General features: G+C 46.0%; 3 protein-coding genes across 3 annotated transcripts; all 3 read right to left on the bottom strand.

Moving 5' to 3' along the window:
- Window positions 1-3,777: 3,777 nt before the first annotated feature.
- LOC147977224 (ATPase 11, plasma membrane-type-like) lies at window positions 3,778-4,989 on the bottom strand. Its single transcript, XM_087519925.1, has one exon. The coding sequence runs from the start codon at window positions 4,987-4,989 to the stop codon at window positions 3,778-3,780; it is 1,212 nt and encodes a 403-aa protein (XP_087376051.1).
- Window positions 4,990-17,789: 12,800 nt separating this feature from the next.
- Window positions 17,790-18,968, bottom strand: LOC147977223 (uncharacterized). Its single transcript, XM_087521102.1, has one exon. It carries the CDS (start codon window positions 18,966-18,968, stop codon window positions 17,790-17,792), a length of 1,179 nt encoding a protein of 392 aa, XP_087377228.1.
- Window positions 18,969-20,265: 1,297 nt separating this feature from the next.
- On the bottom strand, window positions 20,266-22,154 carry LOC125554402 (uncharacterized). Its single transcript, XM_048717968.2, has 2 exons — window positions 20,917-22,154; window positions 20,266-20,555 (listed from the first exon to the last, which is right to left on the bottom strand). Exons 1-2 carry the CDS (start codon window positions 22,040-22,042, stop codon window positions 20,524-20,526), a joined length of 1,158 nt encoding a protein of 385 aa, XP_048573925.2. The 5' UTR covers window positions 22,043-22,154; the 3' UTR covers window positions 20,266-20,523.
- Window positions 22,155-25,166: the final 3,012 nt, after the last annotated feature.

The raw sequence follows: 25,166 nt of genomic DNA, 5'->3' as shown, positions 1-25,166 counted from the left end.
TATCAAGGCGAGCTTCTCAGGCTTCTTGTGAGGAGGTAGAGTCTTGAAGACAACTCGGTGTTGCTTCCCTGCTAGACAATCTGAACATTTCTTGATGTGAACTCCTTTCACATCCTTCAACAATTTTTTCTTCACTAGCACTGTCATCCCCTTCTCACTCATGTGCCCAAGTCTCTTGTGCCATAAAGCACAATGATCATCCTTCTCTAGTGCATTGACGGAAGCACTAAAGAGCTTAGCATGAACATGATACAACACTGAGATCATTTTACCTCTTGCAACAATCATGTTGCCTTTGGTGAGCTTGTACTACCCTTTTCCAAAACTGCTCAAGTAATCATCTCCATCAAGCAAACCAACCGAGATAATATTGAGACGAAGTGCCTCAACATGCCTCACAGATTTGAGGACTAACCTTGTATCATTTGCGGTCTCCAAATGCACATCTCCTTTTCCAATGATGGCTGCTCTATCATTGTTCCCCATCTTCACAACACCAAAATCACCTGATATATAGTTAGTGAAGAGCTCTCTGCGAGATGTAGCATGAATGGTACCACCAATGTCCGGTATCCAAATCATCTCGTCACCATCCACAAGGTTGACGGTTTCATCAGAAACAACAATGATCTTCTCCTCAATAGTGGAACCAAATTTGCCCTCATTTTCTTCATGCATAACAAGCATGATGTCCTCTTCTAATGCAGTAACTCAGTTGCCCTCTGTGTCACTATCACTGTCAACTTGCTTCTGATCTTGCTTTTTTTTTTGTCTTTCTTCCACTTGTCACATTGCCACTTAATGTGGCCCTTCTGATGGCAGTGATGGCACTCATAATTAGCATACTTATTTTTTGATTTGCTCCTACCTCTTTCTGCCCCTTTACCTGGACCTCTGCTCTTGCTTCTCCCCCTGGACTGAGTGACCAACACCTCTAAATGTGAGGAAGAACTAGCTTTAGCCACCTTTCTGGACTCTTCATTTAGTACCCTGGTTTTCACAAGATTCCAAGTGACAACTCCATTAGGTACTGAATTGCAAACCGTGACCTTAAAGGTCTCCCAGTTGTCCGGTAATGAGCCTAGTAGCAACAAAGCTCTCACTTCATCTTCAAATGTAATTCCCATTGAAGAAAGCTGATTTATAATGCCTTAGAATGTATTAACATGATCTGTAATTAGAGTGCCCTGTTTGTACCTCAAGCACATCAATTGTTTGATCAAGAACATTTTGTTTGTACCTTCTTTTCGGGCAAACAGCTCTTCCAATTTCTGCCATAAGGTGCGTGCATGTGTCTCATCAATGATATGGTTCAAAACATTGTCATCGACCCATTGCCGAATAAACCCACAAGCTTGGCGATGAAGTACCTTCCACTGACCTTCCTCAATGCCCTCCGGCATCTCAGTGGAGAACACTGGCTTCCAGTATTCTTTCACACACAAAAAGTCCTCCATCTTGCCCTTCCATGCTTGATAATTTGTACCATTCAAAGATATCATTCTGCTGGTATTCACTTCCATCTTTCACCACAAGAAACTCAGCAATTTGCACAAGCAAACCAAGGCTCTGATACCACTTTGTTGGGGCTGGACAGCAACAATGCGCTGCACAAATTCACCGACACGGCAAATATGCACACTATACAGCCCTCTCCACTTGTGATGAACTTTGAGGACAGCTTCAACCAACAAGTAAGCATGGGAATAACACAAACAACATGCACATGTGACACATGATTTAACGTGGAAAAACCTCCTCAACTTGAGGAGTAAAAAAACCATGGCTGTGGACCGACCGGTCCACGCAACTTTACTATGAGAATGATGAGTACAAAGTCTACTCTAGAACCTCTAAAGAGATTTACAACACACTCTCCACGTCGCCAACCGGCAACAGCAACAACAACCACAAGAAGCAAGATTTCAGCAAAGCAGAGTTTACACAGCTTTTGTACCCTTCAGTGTTTTGCAAACTGCTCTTAAACTGCTGAACCAAACGGCACCAAATTTGGCAGACAAGTAGACACATGAGTTCTTGACATCCCCTCCAAATTTCAGCTCAATCGGACATCATTTGCCTACCCAAACTGTTCGTCTCCCAAAACTACTCCGTTCTGAAACTGCAGCAGTCAGAGCTGAGAAAACCACTATCAAATCTAATGCTCCATTGACCCAATCCTCAAACCGGCTAACCAGATCGAAGCACTCAAAGTAAGGAACGAGCTCACCAAGTTTGGGGTCGATCCAAGAACGTTTGAGCCTCCAACCATCAGCTTGTACACTGTCTAGTCAGATGCAGCAAATCTGGACAGAACCTCTGCTTCTTCTTCTTCCTCTCTCTCAGGTTGTGTTTTCTCTTGTGTGCTCTCATTCTCATTCTCGCGAATGGCAGCCACCACCAGCAGGGGTGGAGTGGCTAGGGTTTTCTCCTTGCTTCACTTCATTTGGAAGCACTCTCAACCGTTGGATACAGCGAGGATCAACGGCTTACATGTGTTGGACTTATGGGCTGATGTTGGGCTGCCAACACACCTTCATGTGGAGAGACTTAGCCCAACGGAGGCATGGCCGTGACCCGGAGAAGCTGATGCAGAAGCTCGAAGCGCTCCGGGAGCAGGGCAAGATCTCGGATGAAACGACGCAGAGGTGCCGCGACCTGTTCAAAGTAGAGCCGGTCGGGGACGAGCTGGCCGCCATGCTGGCTAACTACTTGACGTGGGAGGGTGTACCCTCCCGTAGTGGAACGCCGCCCGGCGGCTTGAACGTGGTAGCACTCTGTCTATGCAGCGATTTAGTACGCACAAAGCCATAAACACAAGCATCGATTTTTTTCCTCTCTTGGCAATTCGTTATCTCCTAAACACTAGTCAATGTGTACGTGCAATGCAAATTTGAAAGTATATTAAGTGCATGCGGATACTAATTAAGTAGGATATTATTTGTGTGTTATTATGTAATTAGCACTATATTTGGCATGAAATTAAATGCACACTAAACATGTTGAGCGCTCAATATTGAAGCAGTCTAGGTCATTGGATTGACATGATTTGATGACCGAGATTAATTGGATCTGCCCCTTTGGATCTTTTTATATTGGTATAGATATAGATGAGCAATGGTATTTTAAATTAGATCACAACTAAAAATTCATAGTTTCATTGTTTATTCCCATGTTTTTGATAATTGACACTACGATTTACTGACTTGCAAGTAGTTTCGTATATTTTGCTACTACCATAGATGCACAGGGGAGAGGCCACGGAAATGTTGCTACGGGGTCAATGTTTTCTTTTGTTGTGGTTGACGATGGCGGGCATCTGCAGTGAGATTCGATGGCGAGCGTCGGGTACGAGGCAAACGATGAGGGGCGGAAATGCGCGCTATGGGATGCGGGGGAGAGAGGGCGGGCGCTTGGTTTTTTCTCAAGGGAGGTGGAGGGTGTGAGATGATGGGAAGTAACCCATCCAAGGGTTAGAGGCGGATCGAAGGGCTGCGCGGCGAGCGTCCGAAATTTGAGCCGGTCGACCGGCGCTTAGCGTTCGTTATGATTCGTTCGATGTAGGGGTCCCTTAAATTTGTCGTTTGGATGATATTTGGTCCTAATTGTAGAACAGAGATGCAACCTTGTTGGACTTATATTGGAACAAGATACCTGATAAAAAAAACTGATGCTGATTTGAAGTGCAGGCAGCTGGAGCAATTTGCGAGCCACAGAAAGAGTTTATGTTGCTACGTGGACAAATCGGAAAGTCTAGCTAGTACTAGGAGATGGCGTTCAAGCCACAACCCGGCCATCTCCTCGATCCTCAAGGTGATGGCCGGCATCCGGCATCACCCACCCGAAGTGGTTGGCCAGCTTCGCCACCAGCTCGCGGGAGACCGGCTCCGCCCCGAACAGATCGCGGCACTTGCAGAGCGTCTCCTCCGAGATTCCTCCATGCCGCCGAAGGTCCTCCAGCCCGCGCATGAGCTCCTCCGGGTCGCGCTCCCGCCGGCGGCGCAACTGGCGCCAGTGATGCGACGGCGACAAGGTCTCGTGGCACAACATCCAGCCCGCCAGGCCCAATATTAAGGCGATGCCCAGCATGAAACCGTAGAACACGACGTGACCGGCGACGATGTCGACCACCACACGGAAACACGTGGCGACGACGCCCGCGTTCCATGCCCACTTGATCATCCAGTAGACGAGTTGGGCCTCGGGGTCGCCTTCGGTTGTGTCGGCGAGGCGGACGGCGTCGCAGAGGTAGGTATGGGCACCGGTGTCTAGGACGACGGCCTCAGCCTCGCCGTGGGCGCAGGCAGAGCCAGCGTACACGGCGTCGCCAGGATTCTTGGTGGCCGGGAGGCGGTGCCCGGTGAGTGCGGACTGGTCGATCATCACCACCTGCGGCGTCAGCAGCCGCGCGTCCGCCGGGACAGCGTCGCCGGGCCTGATGCGGATGACGTCCCCCGGCACGAGCATCGCCGCGCCCTGCTCCGACCACACGCCGCCCCTGAGCAGCCTGCAGATCCGCGGGGGCGGCGCGAGGCGGGCTACGAGTGCGGCCGCCGTGGCGTTGCCGGCAATGTAGCCTTCGACAAGGTCAACGGCGAGGTCAGCGGCGATCAGAGCGACGATGCTGACTACGAAGGCGTTGTCCCCGTACCCGCCTCCCCTTGCGAGGCCAACGGCCATGGCGACCGCCGCGGTGGCCTCCACCGCCAGGGGCAGGAACGCGAGGATCTTGGTCGCCCTGCCCTCTTTATTTGCGTCCAGGAGCACATTGCCTCCCAATCCCAACAACTCGAGGCGGTGACCGGCCTCGGCGGCGGCAGTCCGCCCCCACGTCGAGGTCTTGAGCGCAACCTCCGTGGGGTCCTTCCTCCCCAACTCCAGGTCCACGCTGCCATCGTCGTCAGCTCTTCCCCGTCGCTCGCTGCTCCCGGGAGCGGCACGGCTCGGCGTCGGCGTGCTCCAAGTGCGCCTTCCCTCGTGGTTGGCCATGGCGGCGGCTGGAGGTTATCAGTTATATGGAGCGCGACTTGGATCTGATTGCGCAAGCAGAAACAAAGACGAGGCAAAACTGTTTCCGAAATTACTGCAGTTATTTACGTTAAGGAAAGTGTTTTCGTGCGTGATTATTTTGACTGATCCTGATTTTCTGCATGTGTCAAATAGTTTTTCCAAATGCCTTTTTTTTACTCTAGATCTAAATCATTTCTCTTTCGTATTTACCTCACCTTTTTCTTTTAGATTTTTTTTGCGATGGTAATAGAGTTTTATTCCACAATCATAGGGTTACAATCGAGAGGCAAGAGTTCCTCCACACATGGTGGTCCTCGACCCAGCCATACAACCGTGGCACGTTCCGTACGACTGTACGTAGTCAGACGATCTGCTACCCTATTTTGCATACGACTAATTTTCAAAGGAATAAACTCTCTATCTACCATAAGATGACGAATCTCATTAACAAGATGCCCATAGGCTGATCTCGTTAAACTAGTACCAGACAAGGCGGACAGGGCCGTCGAGGAGTCCGACTGTACAATAATCGGTTGATCCGAATGCTGGATCGCGATCGCCATGCCTTGCATTAGCGCGTGTAGTTCCGCCTCGAGAGCCTCGTTGCAATTGAAGATCTAACGATAAGCAGCAAACACAACACTCGTGTCATGCCTCCGTAGTATCATACCCGCTGCAGCTGACCCATCCGCCTGATAGAAAGACCCGTCGACTGACAAGGAAACTTGGCCTGGTGGAGGCGGCGGCCAGGGAAGGGCCCGCGGCACCACCTTGACGATCTACCGTTCCTCCTGCACCATCGGCATTTTGCCCTTTAAGATCTCGTCCGTCGGGAACCTCCTGGTAAGGTCCAGCGATCGCATGTAGCTCTGTAGATACATCACCGTAGACGGAACCGGTGGCACCTCTTTCCCGTGCGTTAAGTCATTTCGGAGCGACCATAGACGCCAAAGCAGCATGATCACACAGTCCCTCATGAAAGCATCACAATTTGCAAGGACATTTAGCAACCAATCTTTCCCCGTATCTAACAACTCTTCCTGCCTAGGTAGCTTCCATACCTCCCTCATCTGTGCCCACACCTCGCGAGCATAATCGCAGGCAACTAGCGCATGGAAGCTAGTATCCTCGTCCTTCGCACATAAGGGGCAAGAATCTCTCTTTGATACATGTCGGTATTTCTTGCATGCGTTAGCAGCCAGAGCCCCAGAGATTACCTTCCAGGCTAAGATTTTCATTTTAAGTGGCACTCTGGCATTCCAAATGCATCTCCAAACAGGCCGCTCTCCCGATGGGTGAGCACTCGACGATCCCACCATCTCCTGGGCCTTGCCTAGCGAGGCCAAACGGTAAGCACTCCGGACCGTGAACTGCCCATTCTTTTCTGGGAACCAAGCTAGGAAGTCTTGCCCGTTCCTCGGCGAGGTACGTATTTTCAAAATCTCACAAACATCCAGATCCCAAAAATGTTCTCTCAAGAGTTGCTCCCTCCAAGCACCATGCTCATCAATAAAATCTGCAACCCAATGGAGCCGGCAATTACCTTTCGGCATAACCGGCCGCAAGTTGTGACCTCGTGGGATCCAAGCATCCCGCCATGTTTTGATTAGCGAGCCATCCCCCACCCGCCAAACAATACCTTTCTTCAGAAGCTCCAAACCATGGACAATTCCTTTCCAGACCGCGGAGGAAGTAGCCGGGAACACCGTGTCCAGAAGATTCCCATGGGGGAAATACTTAGCTCTGAGAAGTCTCGCACATAAGCTTTGTGGGCAGTCCAACAAACGCCAAGCCTGTTTTGCGAGCAGGGCTTGGTTAAAAGCTCTCATATCACGGAAGCCCATGCCTCCCATAGCCTTAGGGAGCATCATTTTTTCCCAGCTTAGCCATGACATCTTCCTTTTTCCTTTCTCCACCCCCACCAATATTGGCGCATCATCCTTGTTAACTCATCACAAACAGAGGCAGGCAGCTTGAAAACGCTCATAACATATGTCGGGATGGCTTGCGCCACCGCTTTAATGAGGATCTCCTTATTGCCCACAGACATGTACTGTTCGCTCCAATCAATTAACCGCTTCCGCAAGCGCTCCTGTAGGGTTTCAAATCTTCCTTTATGCATTCTACCCTCAGGAACCGGTAGCCCCAAGTATTTTGGTTCAAACACCTGCTGAGATATATCCAAACGGCCCTTCACTTCATCTACCACCGCCGCCTCACAATTGTCCGAAAACAGGATGGAACACTTCTCTGGGTTGATAAGTTGACCCGTTGCAGCCGTATAAGTGTTCAACAAACCTTTGACAATGCTAGCTTGCTGGCCAGACGCCTCAAAGAGCAACATTGTATCGTCCGCAAAAAGCAAGTGGGATATGATAGGTGCACCCCGACAAATTCTCACACCCCGCAAGTCCCCATCAGAGACAGACTTGGAGATAAGAGCAGACAAAGCATCAGCGACAAAAAGGAATAGAAACGGAGATAATGGATCACCTTGTCGCAAGCCCCGCGAAGGGGAGAACACCTCCAGTAGTTTTCCGTTGAGCTTCACCGAATACTTTACCGATTTAACGCATGCCATGATCCAGCCTATCCAGATTCTGGAAAAACCCCACTTAACTAGGGCCTTCTCGAGAAAATCCCAATCCACACGATCATAAGCCTTTGACAGGTCTAGTTTATAGGCACATGCCGCAGGACTATTTTGCTTAATGGACTGGATATGATGAATGCATTCAAAAGCTATGATAGAATTATCTGAAATCAGCCTCCCTGGAATGAAGGCACTCTGGTTTTCAGAGATGAGATCGGCCAGGATAGGTCGAAGACGATTCACCAAACATTTGGACACCATTTTGTAAATCACATTGCACAAGCTTATTGGCCGAAAATCCGTTAGTTCTTTAGGAAAAGGAACTTTTGGAATCAGCACAATAGCAGTATCATTCACACCCTCTGGCATGATTCCAGTTCGGAAAAACTCCAACAACGCCGCCGTGATTTCACCTTTCAATACCGCCCAGTTGTGTTGATAGAAGCGAGCCGGGAAACCATCTGTACCTGGCGCCTTCAATGGAGTGATCTGGAATAGAGCATTGGCCACCTCCTCCTCAGAAAAGGGTGCACATAACATATCATTCATCTGTTGGGAAACTTTGGGCAATATATTCTCAAGGACCGACTCCGGGGACAGGGTCGGGTCCTTAGTAAACACTTCCTTGAAGTACGACGTAGCCACCAACTCCATATCGGACGGGGCCGAGCACCACGACCCATCGTTTCGCCGTAGACGCTGGATGTGGTTCCGGCGTGCCCTCCATACTGCCCGTCGATGAAGGTAAGACGTATTTCTCTCCCCCTCCTTAAGCCACGTGATTCGTGACCGCTGCAACCAAAGCATTTCCTCCCTATACAGAAGCTCATCAAGCTTGTACATTTTCTGACGAATGGCGTCTCTAGCCACCCCATGAAGTTGCATATCCGCCAACTCAGACCGAAGTTTTTCAATCTCTGTAGTTACATGGCCAAACTTCTCCTTGCTCCAGGCCCGGAGTTTTAGCATCATCTCTTTCATTGCATCCCGTACCGCACCGAGATGACCGTGCGGTTTACTATTTCGCCATGAATCAGCAATCACTTCTCCAAGTCCAGGGTGTCGTTCCCACATTATCTCATATCTTTGGTTGATTTTTGTACGCAATGGCTCCTCATGTGTGAGCCGTATCATCAGCGGAACATGGTCTGAGCAGGAAGTAGCTAGGTGTGTGACTTGCGCAAACGGAAACAAGTCCCTCAACGCCTCGTCCGCACACGCCCTGTCCAACCTTACCCGCACATTCCGATCACCCATCTGCCCATTATCATATGTGAACGGGGTTCCTGAGAAACCCAAGTCCATAAGCTCGCATACCTCCAAACAATCACGAAATAGAAGCATCTGATTTTCAGAATGTTGTGACCGAGAAAAATGTTCATGTTGCCACATCGCCTCATTGAAATCCCCACATACCAGCCACGAATCTGACGACACCGCCCGGAGATTCGAGAGGGCACTCCACATGCGATGACGGTGGTCCACCCATGGTTCTCCATACACATAGGTAGTTCTCCATGTCTTATCATTAGCTACATCCACAATTCTGACATCTATATAACGTGCACAAGAGTCCAACACCGTTACTTGCAGATTTTCATCCCAGTACAATGCTAGCCCCCCACTGAGACCATCACTTGACACACCAGTAAAACCTTTCATCTGCAACCTCCACTTCAATTTCTCCATCTTACTTGAGGCTTGACGAGTTTCTGAAAGAAAAATCAGCCCCGGGGAATTGGCTTTTGAGAGGGCCAAAACCTCACGAACTGTCCGGCGGTCCCCCCCCCCCCCCCCCCCGGCAGTTCCACACTAGGGTACTCATTGGACCCGGCGGTCCTCCTCGCAGGAGGCCGCCGATCTTTCTTCAGACACAACCGGTGACGTAACCTTAGCTCTCTTACTGTTAGAACTGCTCGTTGGAGAAGAATGCTGTCCTCCATCCTCCCCCAGGCCCTGCGTCAGCGCCAAGGCATCCGGGTTGGTCTTGTTTCGATCCTCCCCAATTTCCAGCCCCAAAGCCAACCTTTTCCGAGCTGCTGAATCCACCTGCATACTTCTGGTGCCATGCTTCGACGGACTGGACGCCGTGTCAGCTAAATCGGGATCCACCGTCTTGCCAACTACCTTATCCTTTCCTGACGAACGCTGATTCTGCTTCTGATCAGTGCTATGACCGGCCTCATCCTGCCTGATTTTGTTCAGCCCATCGGCATATAGCCATGATCCAAATTTCTTATCTTTCTCCTCATGGACCCCGGAGCCACACTCCTTATAATCATGCCCAATAAGACCACAAACGCTGCAGAACCGAGCTAATTTTTCATAGCGAACTAAGAACACTTGCCTCTCCTTTCCTTTGACAATGTTCACAAACTTTGTGAGGGGTTTTTGGATATCATGCCGAACCCTAACCCTCACATAATCACCACGTGTGTTCCCGTTCAGCCTCATCTCCAGGATTTCACCGAGTTCCTTAACAAGGATTCCACTATGTTCTTCTTACAAAAACCCTCGGGTAACTTGTGAATTTGGAGCCAAATCGGCATAAACAGCACCGACACCTCCTCCACCTTCGTGAAACCATCATACGGTGCCATGAGCACCACCATGTTCCTGAATAACCATGGACCTTGATCCACCATGCGTTCCCAATCTCCGAGGCACTCAGCCTGCACAACAAAGACGTTTGGACCGACGGGTCTGAACCTTACGGGCTTCGCCGTGTTCCAAGCAGCACGCCCGTGTTCCAAGCAGCACGCCCGTGTTCCAAGCAGCACGCCCTTTTTCTTTTAGATTTGAATCGAATGAATATTTTTCAGCCCCTAGTAGTACAGGAGTTGATATCAAGGCCGAGGTATGCTCTTCTCTAGATATTATGAGCCTTGAATTACAAATAGCTGGGACTGCCGGGTACCCTTGGGCTTGATAAAAGTGACAGTTTTCAATATTTGATTGACCGGCTACTCCTGAGATGGAGTAGTTGCAAGCAGTGGCGGAACTTGAAAGAAATCTTAGGAGGGACGAAGATGGTTTCTTCTCCAGAATAAGAAATTGTAAAAGTTAGTTATTGCAATGGAGAAACTTAAATAATTATACTATTATTAATCTTTTCCATGTTAACTTATGAGATACATTTCTAACTTTGATTATTTATAGAAGCTAGTCCATAACATAAATGAAATTGTACTAAAATATTATTTAATGATGAAGTATTGAGTTAATCACTCTATATAGATCAGCTCTTCGTTTCTCAATGCTCTAAATTTGCATAAGAACATTTGCAACAAGAGAGGGATGAACAGGTGGTTCTGATTCAATTACTGTTGGTTCATTAGCTTCACATTCGACTCTCAAAATGTTGGTACATTAGCTTCACACTTTGATTCAGTTAATGTTGCCTCAAAAAGGCCTCACATTCGACTTTCTTTCTTATGTAAGATGCATCAATGGTTTTCTTTTAACCATCACTGCCCATTCCGTTAACAAAAAAAGAGAGTACAAAATCTAGCTATGACCTAATCAGAAGTTCCGCCAACAAATTAAGATGCAAGAATTAGACTAGCAAGAAATTTCCTATGGGGAGAAGGAGGAGCCGACTACTCTTGCTCTGGCCTCTCCGCCTCTGGCTGGCCGCCCATGCGTGCACAACCAACTGCTCGCCACCCCCGGCGCAGGCACAATCACTTGTCAATGGCCCGCCACTACGCAGCAAGGCTCAGTCCACACAAGAGGGCAAGCGGAAAGAGTAGAAGACGAGGACGCTCGGACTTGGTCGCTGAGTGTGTAATGCTGCCACATTATTATGACGAGGATACTAAAACAATTTCAATTTTGCTTGGGGGGGGGGGGGGGGGGGGGCTGCCCAGGTTCACCCCCACGAAGATCCGCCATTGGTTGAAAGGAAAAGTGCCTATCTACCGGCGGGAAAGAGGTCTATAAAGTCAGTTGCGCAAGCAATACGAACTTACAAGATGTTTATCTTTAAGAGTCCTAAATTTTTTGCAAAGAAATCACGGATGCAATATCTCAGTTTTGGTGGGGTGATGATGCAACTCATAAGAGGATGCACTGGTTCGCGTCGTGAAAGATGTGAATTCCGAAAAAGTAAGATGGAATCACTAGTGAAAAAACGGCTAGCCACAACTTTCATTAGTGCCGCGCCATTTTCCATCAACGTCGACACTATATTTTTTTCAAATAGCACTAGCGTAGGCATAATTAGCACGTCAACTTTACATGTTTAGTGTTGGTGTTGCTTTTTCTAGAGATATCACAAATCTGTTGGCCCATATGTACCCACTGTTTGGAATATACTGGTGGCGTTGGTTATCTATGCACGCCCTAGTTAATTTGTTAGTGCTGGCGTTCGTTTTCTATCCACGCCAGAAATAAGATTTCCATTTTATTAAGTGTTTTAAGTATTTAATGATTATACTAGTCACAAAATAGTTAACATATTATATTATATTATTTTATCATTATTTTTAGTGTTCTTATCATTTTAGGACTTTTATTTCTATACTATCAGTAGTAATTTTGAGTCTTTTATTTTGTTAAGTCTTTTATTAATGTTAGTTTTTTTTATTTAGACTGTTATTAGCTATAGCGTTGTGCTTTAGTCTCACGCCAGCAATGCCCACCTGACTCAACTTAGTAAAAGACCTAAGTCACCGCCCTCTCAAGTCACACCCACACCCCGTATACACTTCCCCCTCTCGACCAGAGCCGCCACCGCCGCCTCTCGTCAGCAGCAAGGTTCGATCCACTCCTTCTCCTCCCATCACATCTCCTTCCTCCCCACTCCCACCTCCTCCGTCCGCGGACACGCCACACGGAATTCATTGGAATTCATGTAGTTGATTTAGGGGATTGCTTTAATTTGTGTATAAATTTTAAGTATATATCATCGATTGCTTTGTGTGATGTGGAATCCAAATTTGTTGCATGGATTGCTTTGCGTACAAATTTTAGTAATAATCCGATTGGTATTGTGTAGAATCCGATATTTATAATGCATTTTGATTAGAAAAATTTTGAGTGCCTAGAATATTAGGAATAAATAAAGTGAACTCCTATAAATTACTAGTGTAGAATTTGTTTATTTGTGTCTCCCTCCGTGGATTTTGTTTATTTGTGTATATAATTACTAGTTAGAATTATGTACTTAGTTTTTAATATGTTTTCAATATGTTTTGTGTAAAATGAATTCCAATATGTTTAGTAAAATTTGATTTACTAGTGTACAAACTGATTAAATACTTAGTTTTCAATATATTTTGTGTAGAATGGCGTAGCCATCACCATGTCCAGTGTGCAAGTCAAGGTGCGCAACCAACTTTGCAACTGGCACACTCATTCGCATCTACTTCCAGTCGTGTTTTGTTCCTGCAGCGATAATACATTATATGAACCTTCTAACAGTTAGTTCTTTTACTTTTGTTGCTATTTTCAGTAATGCAATGTGTTTGTTTTTTTTTTCTTACACAGATTGTCCCTTGCAATGTAAGATTGGAGTTCAATGAGCTCATTACCGGAGTCACTGTGATCTTCGACGCTCCTGGGGCATACACTATGGAGGTCTAGAAGAGACGAAAGATATCCCAGATTGGAGGAGATGAATGGGATCGTTTCATCGCCCACATGTATCCCGCTGGGGGTGAATTGATTAGCTTCTCCTTTAGAAGACAAACTCCACAACTGGCTGTTATCTACGTCAACTCGGAGGACAAAGATGATGAGGACCCACTTGATAAAGCCCTCTATGCCCAAAGAATGAGGTCGAGCGAGGACAAGGACGAATTAGGCAACCTCTGGTACATATTTCCTCCACGCGATGACTACATCGGGATGTCATTTGTGGCCCGTCTGACAAGGACGAATGTTAACCGCCATGTCATGGTATGTTACTTAGTGTAGTAGTTTTGATATGCATGCTTAGTAATGTGATATGCTTAGTGTAGTAATAATGTGATGATATATGCTTACTTAACTAGCGTAGTAATGTGTGATGCATCATGTGCTAAGTGTAGTAATGTGTGATGCATCATGTGTTTAGTGTAGAATTTGATGTTATGCTTAGTGTAGTAATGTGTGATATGCTTAGCATAGAATTTGATAATATACACAGTGTAGTAATGTGATATGCTTAGTAATATGATGTGCGCGTAGTGTAGTAATGTAACATGCTCATTTATCATATATGTTTTTTCTTCAAAAATTACCTAAGAGGCTAAGTGATAGCTGTGGCATCAAGCCAGATGAAGCATGCATTGCTGGACTACGCCTTACCGCAAGGGGCTTCATTACCAACTGTGCTTACACAGTTCACATGAACAGTCGCACTGTCTTCAGCGTGTGGGGTGGAACAACTTCCTTGCTGGCAAGAATGTCCAGGTTGGACAAACCATCTTAGTCACCATCAGGAACACCCAGCGCCATGACTTGAGGATGATGATCGTTATCGACCTCATTTAGAGGTATGTGTTTGGTGGGGCAGTCGATGCTAAATGAACTGCTTATTAGCGCTTTCTACTATTGTTTTAGCTCATTCTATTAGCGATCGATTGCATACTATTTGTGAGATTGTCACTTAATTATTAAGTTGTAATGTTATATTAATTGGTACTGTTCTACTGTGTAATATTATATATGCGCTTAGTTTTAATGTGAAATGCTAAATGTTACATGGTGTAAAAAAATCTTTTTTACTGCACGCAACGTTCGTGGCGTGCAAAGTACATTGTGCGCCGCTAGGTGAGCGAATATAGTGCTGGCGTTGCCAGCGTAGTACGCCAGCAACACGTATAATACTATTGACGTGGCCGCCAGCGCCACCACTATTTTTTAATAATGGTGCCATATTGGTGGCGTTGTGCGTCCACGCCAGCAAGACCATTTTTGTCACTCCATAGCTAGGCTTTTCTGCACTAGTGAATGGGCTATAGATATATCAACTGTTTTAACTTGCGTTACCGGCAAAACAGGCTTGCAGATTTATTGATAATCCGGATTCTCTTTGTGCGACGATCCTCAAAGCGCAATATTTCAGTGATGGAGATCTCTTGAATGACACCTTGAAGAACAAATCTTATTATACTTGGCAAAGTATTATGGCCAGTGTTGAAGTCCTAAAGATTGGACACATATGGAGAGTTGGTGATGGGACAAAAATTAAGATTTGGGAGGATGAATGGATTCCACATTCCAGCCCCAACCAGAAAGTAATAACTACTCGTGGTAATCATCTTCTATCACGTGTGTGTGATCTCATTGACCCTGTGACGGGTGATTGGGATAAACAGCTTGTTAGGCAAACATTTTGGCAGGTGCATGCCCATCACATACTTGCAATACTGCTACTATTGCATGATATGACCGATTTTGTTGCTTGGAACATGACTAGAACATGAGTATTTATAGTTCAGTTAGCCTACCATGTCGTATGGCAATCTCAGTACAGCAATAGAATTCAGAATTCAGAGGGGTCCTGTAAGCAAAAAGATACTTGGGAATCTGTGTGGAGTTTGCAATGTCGGTGACACGCAAGGTTGTCACATCCGGTCACGGCGCCATTGGTTGTGGTAATCGTGGGGGATGACTACCTGCTTCCGGCAACACGTCATGGGGTTCCAAACAACGAGTCTCATGGGACGAGGAGCCGTTTCGCCAAGAAAAACGCGACTATGACGGCAGTCCGACACAACATAGTCTGAGTTCTTTGTGTGCTTGTTGTGGTGGGGAGTGAGTGTGTAAAATTTCGTGGTGGAGACGAATTCTGGGTCGTGTTTCTTCGGGTTGAAGCCAAGGTGCCAGGAATAAAGGAAGCCCAGCATGGGAGGATCTTCATGGAACTCACAGTAACGACCGCCGAAGCGAGGGCCGGTGACGAGGCCAAGCCAGAGCTTGCTGCCGAGGGAGGCGCGCACGAGGCACTTGGCCTCGTCTGGCGGGAGACGGAGGAAGACCTCCTCGAGCAGCTTGTCTGGCGGCGATGGTCCGTGGAGGAAGCGAGGGTTTTGATTGGGGAGACTGGCGTGGACTCTTCGGTCTGTTACCGTGATGTATGTATCTGTGCGTGTACCAGCTCTCTACGTGTAACGTCCTCCTACTCTTTAGGATCTAGAACCGCACGCACGCCTCATCTATCATACGGTGTACTGTTTGATTTCCACTCGGTCCTACTTTTTTTTGACCTCAAAAAACCTCTTTATTCAGTAGATAATAATGTTACATCATTCACCACGAGAGGTACAATAGAGGGGGGAGGAACATCCATCCAGACCCTACTGGTCTGGAATTTAGCTAACTGGGCTAGTTCATGAGCTACAGAATTTGTTTCCCTATTCGCATGCTCATACTTAACCCTAACAAAGTTTGACTCCACAGAAAAACAATCATGATAAATCGCTGCAGCAATACCTGTAGAGGGGCTCTCGTTCTTCATAATTTCTATTAATTCACTATTATCAGAACTCACAACGACTCTATTACAACCCATGGATTCAGCTAAGAATAGGCCGTGTTGGAGCGCCAAAGCTTCAGCCGACAAAACATCTTGAACCATATCCAAATGTGCATTACACGCGGCAATGAACTCGGTCCTACTTGCTGTTACATAGAGTTTCACCTCGTGAGAAATATATAGTTTCACCTGCTCTGGCTCTGAGGGAGAGAGAGATGGGTGTATTTTCCCTCTCCTTGAATCAAACATATGAATATCCTCATCTCACTATATGGACATCACAGTCTACTGATATGTCCACACTACATACCAAAAATATGTAATCAACAAATACCTAACAGTTTTGTGGAGCTACTCAATTATATGAGAACTCTGTAAGATGTTCATGTAGTCATGCACTTATGTCCTGTTATCCTGTCACCACTTCCCTTAATTCATAGCTCTAGTTTTCAGTTTACATCTTAGAGCATGATTGGTTTGATGCAAAAAATTGACAGGACAACATTTGGCAAATGCCAAAATATTGGCTAGTGCTTGGTTAGTTATCAATTTCACTTGCCAACCTCACAAGAGGTTGTCATTTTTTGGCAACTTTTGATGTTGCCAATTGTTGGCTTGTCAAGTATTGGCAGTGCCAAATGTTGGCATGAAACCAATTAGAGGGTGTTTGTTTCCAGGGACTTATTAGTCTAGGGACTTAAATAAGTCCCTATAAGTCCCATCTAAACCAAACATGAGGGACTTATAGGGACTTAAAGTGGGCATTTGGGACTTATGAAATAAGACTTTCAAGGAGGGACTTATAGGGACTTATAGTTGTAATATGGTCTCATAGAGACTTATAAGTCCCAGTAACCAAACAGGTAGGGACTTTTTAAAAACTTGGAACTTATAAGTTGGGACTAAAAAAAGTCATAAGACTTATGAACCAAACATGGACTTAGCCTTTTATACTCTCCGGAAACATTGCTTGCTAAAAAAAAGAACAACATTAACATCACATCAGCAATTGCCATGTTGCACCACCTAAATTTACTAAATTAATTAGGAAATATCAGCGAGCTGACATTCATAAACCATCATCATCTCTTAGGTGATAGAAACCACTAGCTCTAGACATGGCATGATTATCATCTGCTCATCAAAGGCACCTTTTCTGGTAGATGAACTGATAGACTATATCAAAGCTGTGAGACCATTTTTTTTTAAATGGTCGAACAAAGCTACTGTTTGCAGATGCATTTCGAGGCAAATTTAACAACCGTGCACATGGATGAATTGGAGGTTCATTACAAGATAATCCATTCACTCATGCCAATGACATGGGGAAACCATCGAGCTTATTAACAAAATCCAATAGCAATATGAGAAAACAAGCAACCACCACTGCACCAAAACGGCCACTCAATAGTGACATAATTCATCATGAGACCCCTAGCACATCCATGCTTGTTATCTTTCTTGATGATGAGTGTGGCCTTGTGCCATGCAGCATATTCACCTTTCTGCAAACAAAGATGTATAATCAGTCCGATTCAAAAATAAATAAATGCAATAATACTACATAAATCATCAATTATGTAAGCATAATTTAAATTGTAACATGTGAGTGTTAATTAATTACATCACAATTTTTTTTGCTCCCACATATTTCAAACATAACATTTGATACGATTAGACATTCATTGTTTTGTATGGTCCACTAACTGTATACACTATAACTTAAGGGTTGTTCCCAAATGACAAGAAAGGACATATAAATATAACCATACCTTGTGGATTGTAGAAACTCATGTACGGAATCAGAGCGTGGATCTTTTTATCATTCCATACCTTCTTCCACTGCAGTGACTCGAGATTGATCTCATAGACGCCAAGGTCAGTGGTCACGAAAATGATATCACTGCGCTCCACGGACCCAAGCAGTTTAATAAGATTTATTTTCTCAGTATTTTGAATGCGGGTAATTTCCTTGAGGTCAATGATTCTACACCGAGTCCATTTGGCAAGTCCGTCAGAACTCATCTGGCTTGACCACAGGTAGAGGGTAAACCTCTTCAAGTGTGCGAACCCCAAACAACCGTCCTCCATCACCATGAGGATAGCTTTACCTTTACGCACACGCCCCTTTGGTGGCGCGGCCATGGCTGATAACCAATGAGAGCCAAGGTCGTAACCGAGAATTCCTACACGATTGTTATGATCATCCCTAATCATGAAGTAGAGTGTGTCTGCAATGAGGACAGGGGGCATTGGCTCGATGGATAGATCGGCGGACAGATTGATGGATAGCTTCTCCGTAAGATCAAAGCAGCCCTGCTCGGCCCACTCCCCTGTCTCCGACAAATACTCGCACACGTCTACATAACACTCGCCTTCGTCCAAGAACAGGCCGAGGGTGACCACCCGGAAGGGGCCCTCATGGCACGCGCGGTGATCGCAGCCGCTCACGGCGCAGAGCACCGCTGCTGTGACCACGTCGCTGTCGTATTGCCGGGGCTCTAGCTCCGTCCAGCCGGCCGTCATGGGGTCCCAGACGACGAGCCTCAGCGGTAGGTTAGCCATATCCTCAAGGACAACGCGTCCATGGCGGCAGTCCAGGGGAAAGTAGCCGGAGTCCTCCCAGTCGCGGCTGGGAGAGCGCGCACGGAACGACGTGTTGGCGACGAGGAGCGAGGCGGGTCCTTGGTGCTCGTCCGACGTGTCGGCGTAAAGGAAGCCCAGCATGGGGGGTGCGCCATGAAAATCGCGGTAGCGGCCGCGGAAGGCGGGGCTAGAGAGGAGGTCCAGCCATGGCTTGCTTGCGAGGGAGGCGCGCACGAGGCACGCGGGCTCGTCCGGCGGGAGGCGGAGGAAGATCTCCTCGATGAGCTCGTCCGGCAGCGATGGCGGCGGCGGCATGGTCGATCTGTGGAGGCGAGGGTTTCGACTTTGGGGAGGAGAATGTGGGAGGAGATAAGACTAGCGAGGGAATCACGGGAGGAGGGGAGGGCGGCAATCACGCGAGGCTGCCGTTTCTGTGCGTGCATGCGTGAGCAAGGAAGAAGAAGCAACGTTCTGCCAGGGGAACAGAGAAAGGAGTTGGGCTCTGGGCCTGAGAAAGAGATGTTAGGCCTGTGAATTCAGCCCAGCCTAGCTGGAATTGCTTTTCCAATTAAATATATAAGATGCAGAAATCAATTTATAGAAGTCAAAAGAAGAGCAAAAGGTCACCGAAAACATGAACTTTGCAGGTAAATCAAATTGAACATGGACAATCAGATAAAAAATACTTCCAAACATACCCATATATATGACTAACCTAAGATTTGTTTACTGGGCTAGACTTATGTTACATATGACAATTAGTGAATTAGTTGGTTGACCATCACGCCCTCTCACATGAATGGGTATGTTTATTTTTTTTCCTGGTGGCTATGTTTTAATTCCCAGTACCAATTTTCAATTAATAGGGTGCATCAAACGAGGCCCCTATGCCTATTTATACCTTTCCTGTCAGCATAAAAGGTGAAACATGACTTCGATCTCTGTATGTATTGTTGGACAATGAATTTTATTAAACTGATAAATAATTGGGCACTGTCTATTGCCGATTGAATCTCTCGTCTGCTGGTTGGCAGAGTTTTCGTTCGCCTGAGTGTATGTTTTCTTGTTTAATAGTAGTATAGATTCAACTCTCAGTCATCAACGAGCTGCATCACAGGGACTCACCATTTCATCAAACATAGATTTGCCTGTGATTCCACTATCAGTCAACAACGACACAAGAAACCAGACACCTTATTGGCACATGCCCGACCTTGACGACGCAACCGTCGAGTATTTTCCAACTATGCGCTCGTACAAGCTAGCGGTGGCCAATTCCTTCTGGCCGATGGAGCGTATATGGCAACACACACCTATACCACAAGCGCCTTGGTTGATTCTTTCCTGATATACATACGTAAGAATCAGGCACACAAGGGAAAGTCACCTTCTCAGCCTAAGTTCAAACGAGCTTAAATGAATAGTAAAATCAATCAATAAATAAGTAATATCTGATTTTCTTTTTGTAACAAACATTGACAAATGTTCCAAGAGCTTGAAAATTTTCATCATGAAATTACATTTTTGAAAAAAAAAATCAGTGCTCCAAAATGCTTTCGAAAGTAGCATTTCAGAGTATCGATTTTCAAATAAATTATTGTCTACAAATGCATTTTCAAATAAATTAAACATCAGAGTTAATGCTACACAAGTTAGAGGTTTATTACAAAGATAATTCATTCACCTGCTTACACATTCCACTAACAAGAGGAAATTATCAAGGTCACTCACAAAAACTACCAAAGGGTGAGAAAACAAACACCATTACACAAAATGAGGAACTAAATAGTACATAACTCACACAACCCCGACGCCTCTAAATTATGGTACTGGCTTCATGCTATTAAGCATATTCCATTACTCACGGTCGTCAATGCGCCTCATCGCTTGTGCTCGCTCTTTCTGCAAATATAGATTTGTCAACATGATTCTAGAAGGAGATGCATGAAGTTATACTTTATAATACTGCCAATTAGGAAGGTGCAACATTTTTGTATCACATATCACTCAAAGTTTGTGCGAACACACCTATATGTATTCGAAATTGAGACATTAAAAATAACCCTGCATCGGATGAAACAAGCAATCTTTTAAATATGCTTTGGATGCAACATTGCTGACCGCACATATCTATGTATATCACTAATTGAAAAATCAAATATAACTTTTGACGTAATTAAACATGATTTTTTCCATATTTAATATATTACTATTGATACAAGAATTGTTTCCGAATCACAAATGAAAGGACATATAGATATACCTTGTGGGTTGCAGAAACTCATATACGGAATCAAGGCACGGAACCTTTCTCTCTTCCATAGCTTCGTCCACCGCAGTGACTTGAGATTAATTTCGTAGATGCCAAGATCCGTGGTCACGAAAATGATATCACTCCCCTCCATAGATCCAATCAGTCTAATAACTCTTTTCTTGGTATTTTGAATGGGGAGGAATGCCTTGAGATCGATGGCTCTACGGTGAGTCCATGCATCAACTCCATCAGAACCCATCTGCTTGGACCACAGGTGGAGGATAAACTTATCCGTGTTTGCCATCCCCGCAATCCCTAAACTTCCGTCCTGCATCGCCATGATGATGGTGCTGCCGATAGTCGCAGACACCGACGGTATATCAATCAGTGATAAGCTATCAGAGCCAATGTCGTACTTGAGAATTGCTAGTGCTACATAGTCTTGAGGTCGCCGAACCATGAAGTGGAGTGCGTCTTGGACGAGGACTGATGGCATTTCATCGACTGTTGCTCCACCGGCAAGATGAAGACCAGAGCACGGCTTGCTCACCCCACCCTTCTCCATGGAGAAGATGCCCGCGCGTGCAATACCTACACCATTCGTCTTGTCCAGGCTGATGAAGACCACCCGGAAGCGTCCCTCATGGCACGCGCGGTGGTCGCAGCCGGCCACAGAACAGAGCACGGCAGCGGCCCCACGTTGTTTAGTGGACATGTATCCCGTCGGCACGTCGAGCTCCCAGCGGCAGCCCGTCATGGGGTCCCAGACGACGAACCCCATGGGCGACCTGCTCCTATCCCCGAGGAGGACGAGGCCATGGCGGCAGTCCCACCCAGAGTAGGCCAGGTCGCTCCAGTCGTCGTCGGGGACACGTGGGGCGAACTTCGTGGTCGAGACGAAGTGCGGCTTGTGTTCTTCGTCCTCCGGGCCGGCGTACTCTGGCCAGGAGTAGAGGAAGCCGAGCATGGGAGGAGCTCCGTGGCGGTCGGCATAGCGGCCACGGAAGCGAGCGCCGGCGAGGAGGCTGAGCCAGAGCTTGCTGGCGAGGGAAGCGCGCACGAGGTGCTCGGGCTCGCCCGGCGGGAGGCGGAGGAAGACCTCCTCAAGGAGGTCGTCCGGCAGTGTCTGAGGCATGGTTGATCGGTGGAGGAGGCGAGGACCAAAGTGGATGGAGATGGAGGCTAGCTGCACAGAGACTCTGTGTGAGCTCCAGTGGATACTTAGGTTGGAGTTAGGTGAACGGGCATGCACGTGTGATGTGTCCATTAAGCAAAGCGAGAGATATACGCGGTGTTAGGGGAATAATAGTTAATTAAAGCAAAGTAAGAGATGCACGCGGTGTGCTTTGGAAAGAGGCAGGAAACTCCACTATGGTCATGTTGTGGTGCGTGCATGGTTGGGGTGGTATATATTGCAAAGCTTTTTCTTTCTTCTGCTCAGCATGTGCGCGCACGAGGAGGCAATTAACTGTTGATGCGTGTCTTAATCTTAAAGCCAATCAGTTGACAACAATTAGTGCTCTGTCATGTCAGGAGTAGCCTACCACTTTGCTCAAAAAAGAAGAAAAAGGAGTAAACAAGTTGAAAATGCATTCCCCCGAAAAAAAAAATTGGTCCTAGAAAATGCAGGGTAGTGGTAACATAATCAGATCCATCAAACTATAATCTTAATAGCAAACTGAGCCAAACTCAGTTGGTAAGGCTCTTTGTGGTGAAAATAGCCCATCGGGGTTTAAATAGTACTAGAGTTGGCACTGATAATCACATTTTTCTGGATGTACTCAGACTTTCTGGTGATATTCGTTCAGTGGAGGAGATATTCCCGTCGTCTACGGAGGCGCATATGGTGATTTCGTCAATCTCAAAATGATATGCACCCACACACGTTCATAGGGATGAGTATATGTACATATGTGTATTGTGTTCATGGTGTGGTGCATTCCAACATCGACTGGAGTGATCTTCCTCACTATTAGTTGTCTGTAGTTATTGGTATTCTAAGTTTAAGTTTGCATGATCGTACCCGAACTATGTTTAAGTTTGCATGTTTAAAACTTCGAATGCTAGCATGTTTGGATTGAATTTGCAATGATCTAATTTAGTTTTGATGTTTTGGTGCCCTATTTTTGGGCAGCTGTTGGAGAATAAAAAATTCTTTGTCTAAAAATTTAGAAGTCACTTTTTGATGCCCTAGCCCAGCTGTTGGAGATGCTCTTATTGGATGTTTATTGTTGGGTGCCCTATGCATGGATTATTCAAGATGTTCTTGTACGTGCAGTTTTGTTTCTTTATCCCCCTGGAGTTATTCTCTGTTGATTAACATCATGATTAACAAAGGGAGAGCGGGATGCGAATGGTATATATGCAAATGCAGGCGATGTTGGTTCAACAACAGTAGGCGATCCAGAATCTTTATGCTCTGCATGGCACAGCTCCACCAGAGACGCCAACCCTTCCTCCTCTGCATGCTCCTGGCTTCATCTTTGTGAGTTCTCTTTAAACTTTTCAATCTTCATTTTTGTCCTCATTAGTTATCTTACTATCTCATGCTTACAGTTGGATCAATTGAAACCGAATGATACCTCAAGATGGTGTCATACCAGTCTTCAACGTTTGGAAATACATAGGCTTCAGGTTATATTGAGAAATTTGGGCTTGTGGACCTTCTGTACTTGTGCTTGTGTTTGTGTGCTTTTGAACTAGTGCTTGTGAATTTGTGCTTGAGACTTTGTGATATATGTTGAGGAATGGTTTGTATATAATGTTTCAGTGCTTGTGTTATGTGGGATGTCATGATATATGAATTGCTATATATGAGTTATTACATGGCTAATTGCAGAACTAAATAAATCAAGTGTTGAGTGTTACACTTGGCAAAGAGTACATGCGGTTTGATCTCGTACCTTCTGAGATTCTTTGTTGAGTGTGTCCCTGGAGGACTTGGTAGAGCCGGATGCGTAGCACGTCCTGGGAGCGTGTCAGCTAGCCAGCTAGCCCCTCTGTCGAGGGCTGTTTGCTGAAAGTCGTCCCGGGGAACCTAGAAAACCAATGAACCTGTGGAGCCCTCACGTGGGCCGGCCTTTGCTGAGTATCTTCCTTAGGGAACACATAAAAAATGAGAGCTCTTTACCGAGTGTCTGCTCAAGGGTACTCAACAAACCTTCTGGATACATGGTGCCCTCCCGTGGGTCCTTTGTCGAATATCAAACTGAGGCACTCGCAAACCTTGCTGGCCACATGGCAAGCGTTGTTTCCGTTGGCTGCTCGTCAAGCCATTTTATTTTGCGAAGTACCGCTAGTTTGCCGAGTACCTAACGGAAAGGACTTGACGAAGCCCGTGCCAAAAGGGAGTTTGCTGAGTGCAACACTTGCCGTACTCCCGGCACTCGGCATACAACCGAATTTCAGTAGTGATCGCACGATTTGTTACTATGTCCAAACAGTGAAGACACCAAATCTTGAGGTAACTATTTGTGATCCTTGTTTTGTGTTGTTCATGCAGTGAAGGGCACTGATAACAATTCTTTATTTGCCCATAATTGTAAGATCGGGATTGTTCTTCTCCGTTTGTTCCTTCTTGTATGACATCTTTTGGGTTTTTATATCCAAGATGTTTTTGGATGAGAGTGTGCTGGCTGTTCTATGTATAAATGACTGTTCTGATATTCCGAAAGTGCTCCCGTCCCTGATATTCTATTTTTATGTTTTATAAACACACTAGTTATGTTTGTGTTGTACCTACAGACTGTATGTGGTGATAAAAGACTGGCAAAGATGGTGCTAAGTTGTTGTTAAAGATTTCACCAATGTTTGATCCATGGGGTTGACTGTTGGTTGCTTCAGCGCTATGGCTACTGTGTTGAATTTGGGCTCGCTCGGGAGTTCACATGTGTCTGTTCCTGCAGGCTGCCGAGTGCGAGAGCCTGGCTAGGGCGTTTATTCATCACGTTCCCCTCTTCTCCCTGCAGCACTAAACAAGGAAAATAACACCTGCCATGTAGACAGCAGCATACAGAAACATCATCATCTCTTGGGCCACAAAAGAAAATAGTAGCTTCGTACATGAGTGATTCTGTTTAGAAAAAATTGAAACTAGAATATAGTTAGAGTTCACTAGTAAGATGATACCTGAACATACAACAAAAAATACAATCGCCCTGTATTTTGAAATAAATACAGACTATATATCATTTTCCTGTAGTCTGAAGTCTGAACTGCATAGCAGTGGCCACAGTGAGACGATATGTGCCATAGACGTA

This window comes from Triticum urartu, chromosome 4A (assembly GCF_056163025.1).
Source record: "Triticum urartu cultivar PI428250 chromosome 4A, HENAU_Tu73, whole genome shotgun sequence".
NCBI lineage: Eukaryota > Viridiplantae > Streptophyta > Magnoliopsida > Poales > Poaceae > Triticum > Triticum urartu.
Note: the sequence above shows the minus strand (reverse complement) of the source record. Positions and strands in the feature narration are given on the sequence as shown.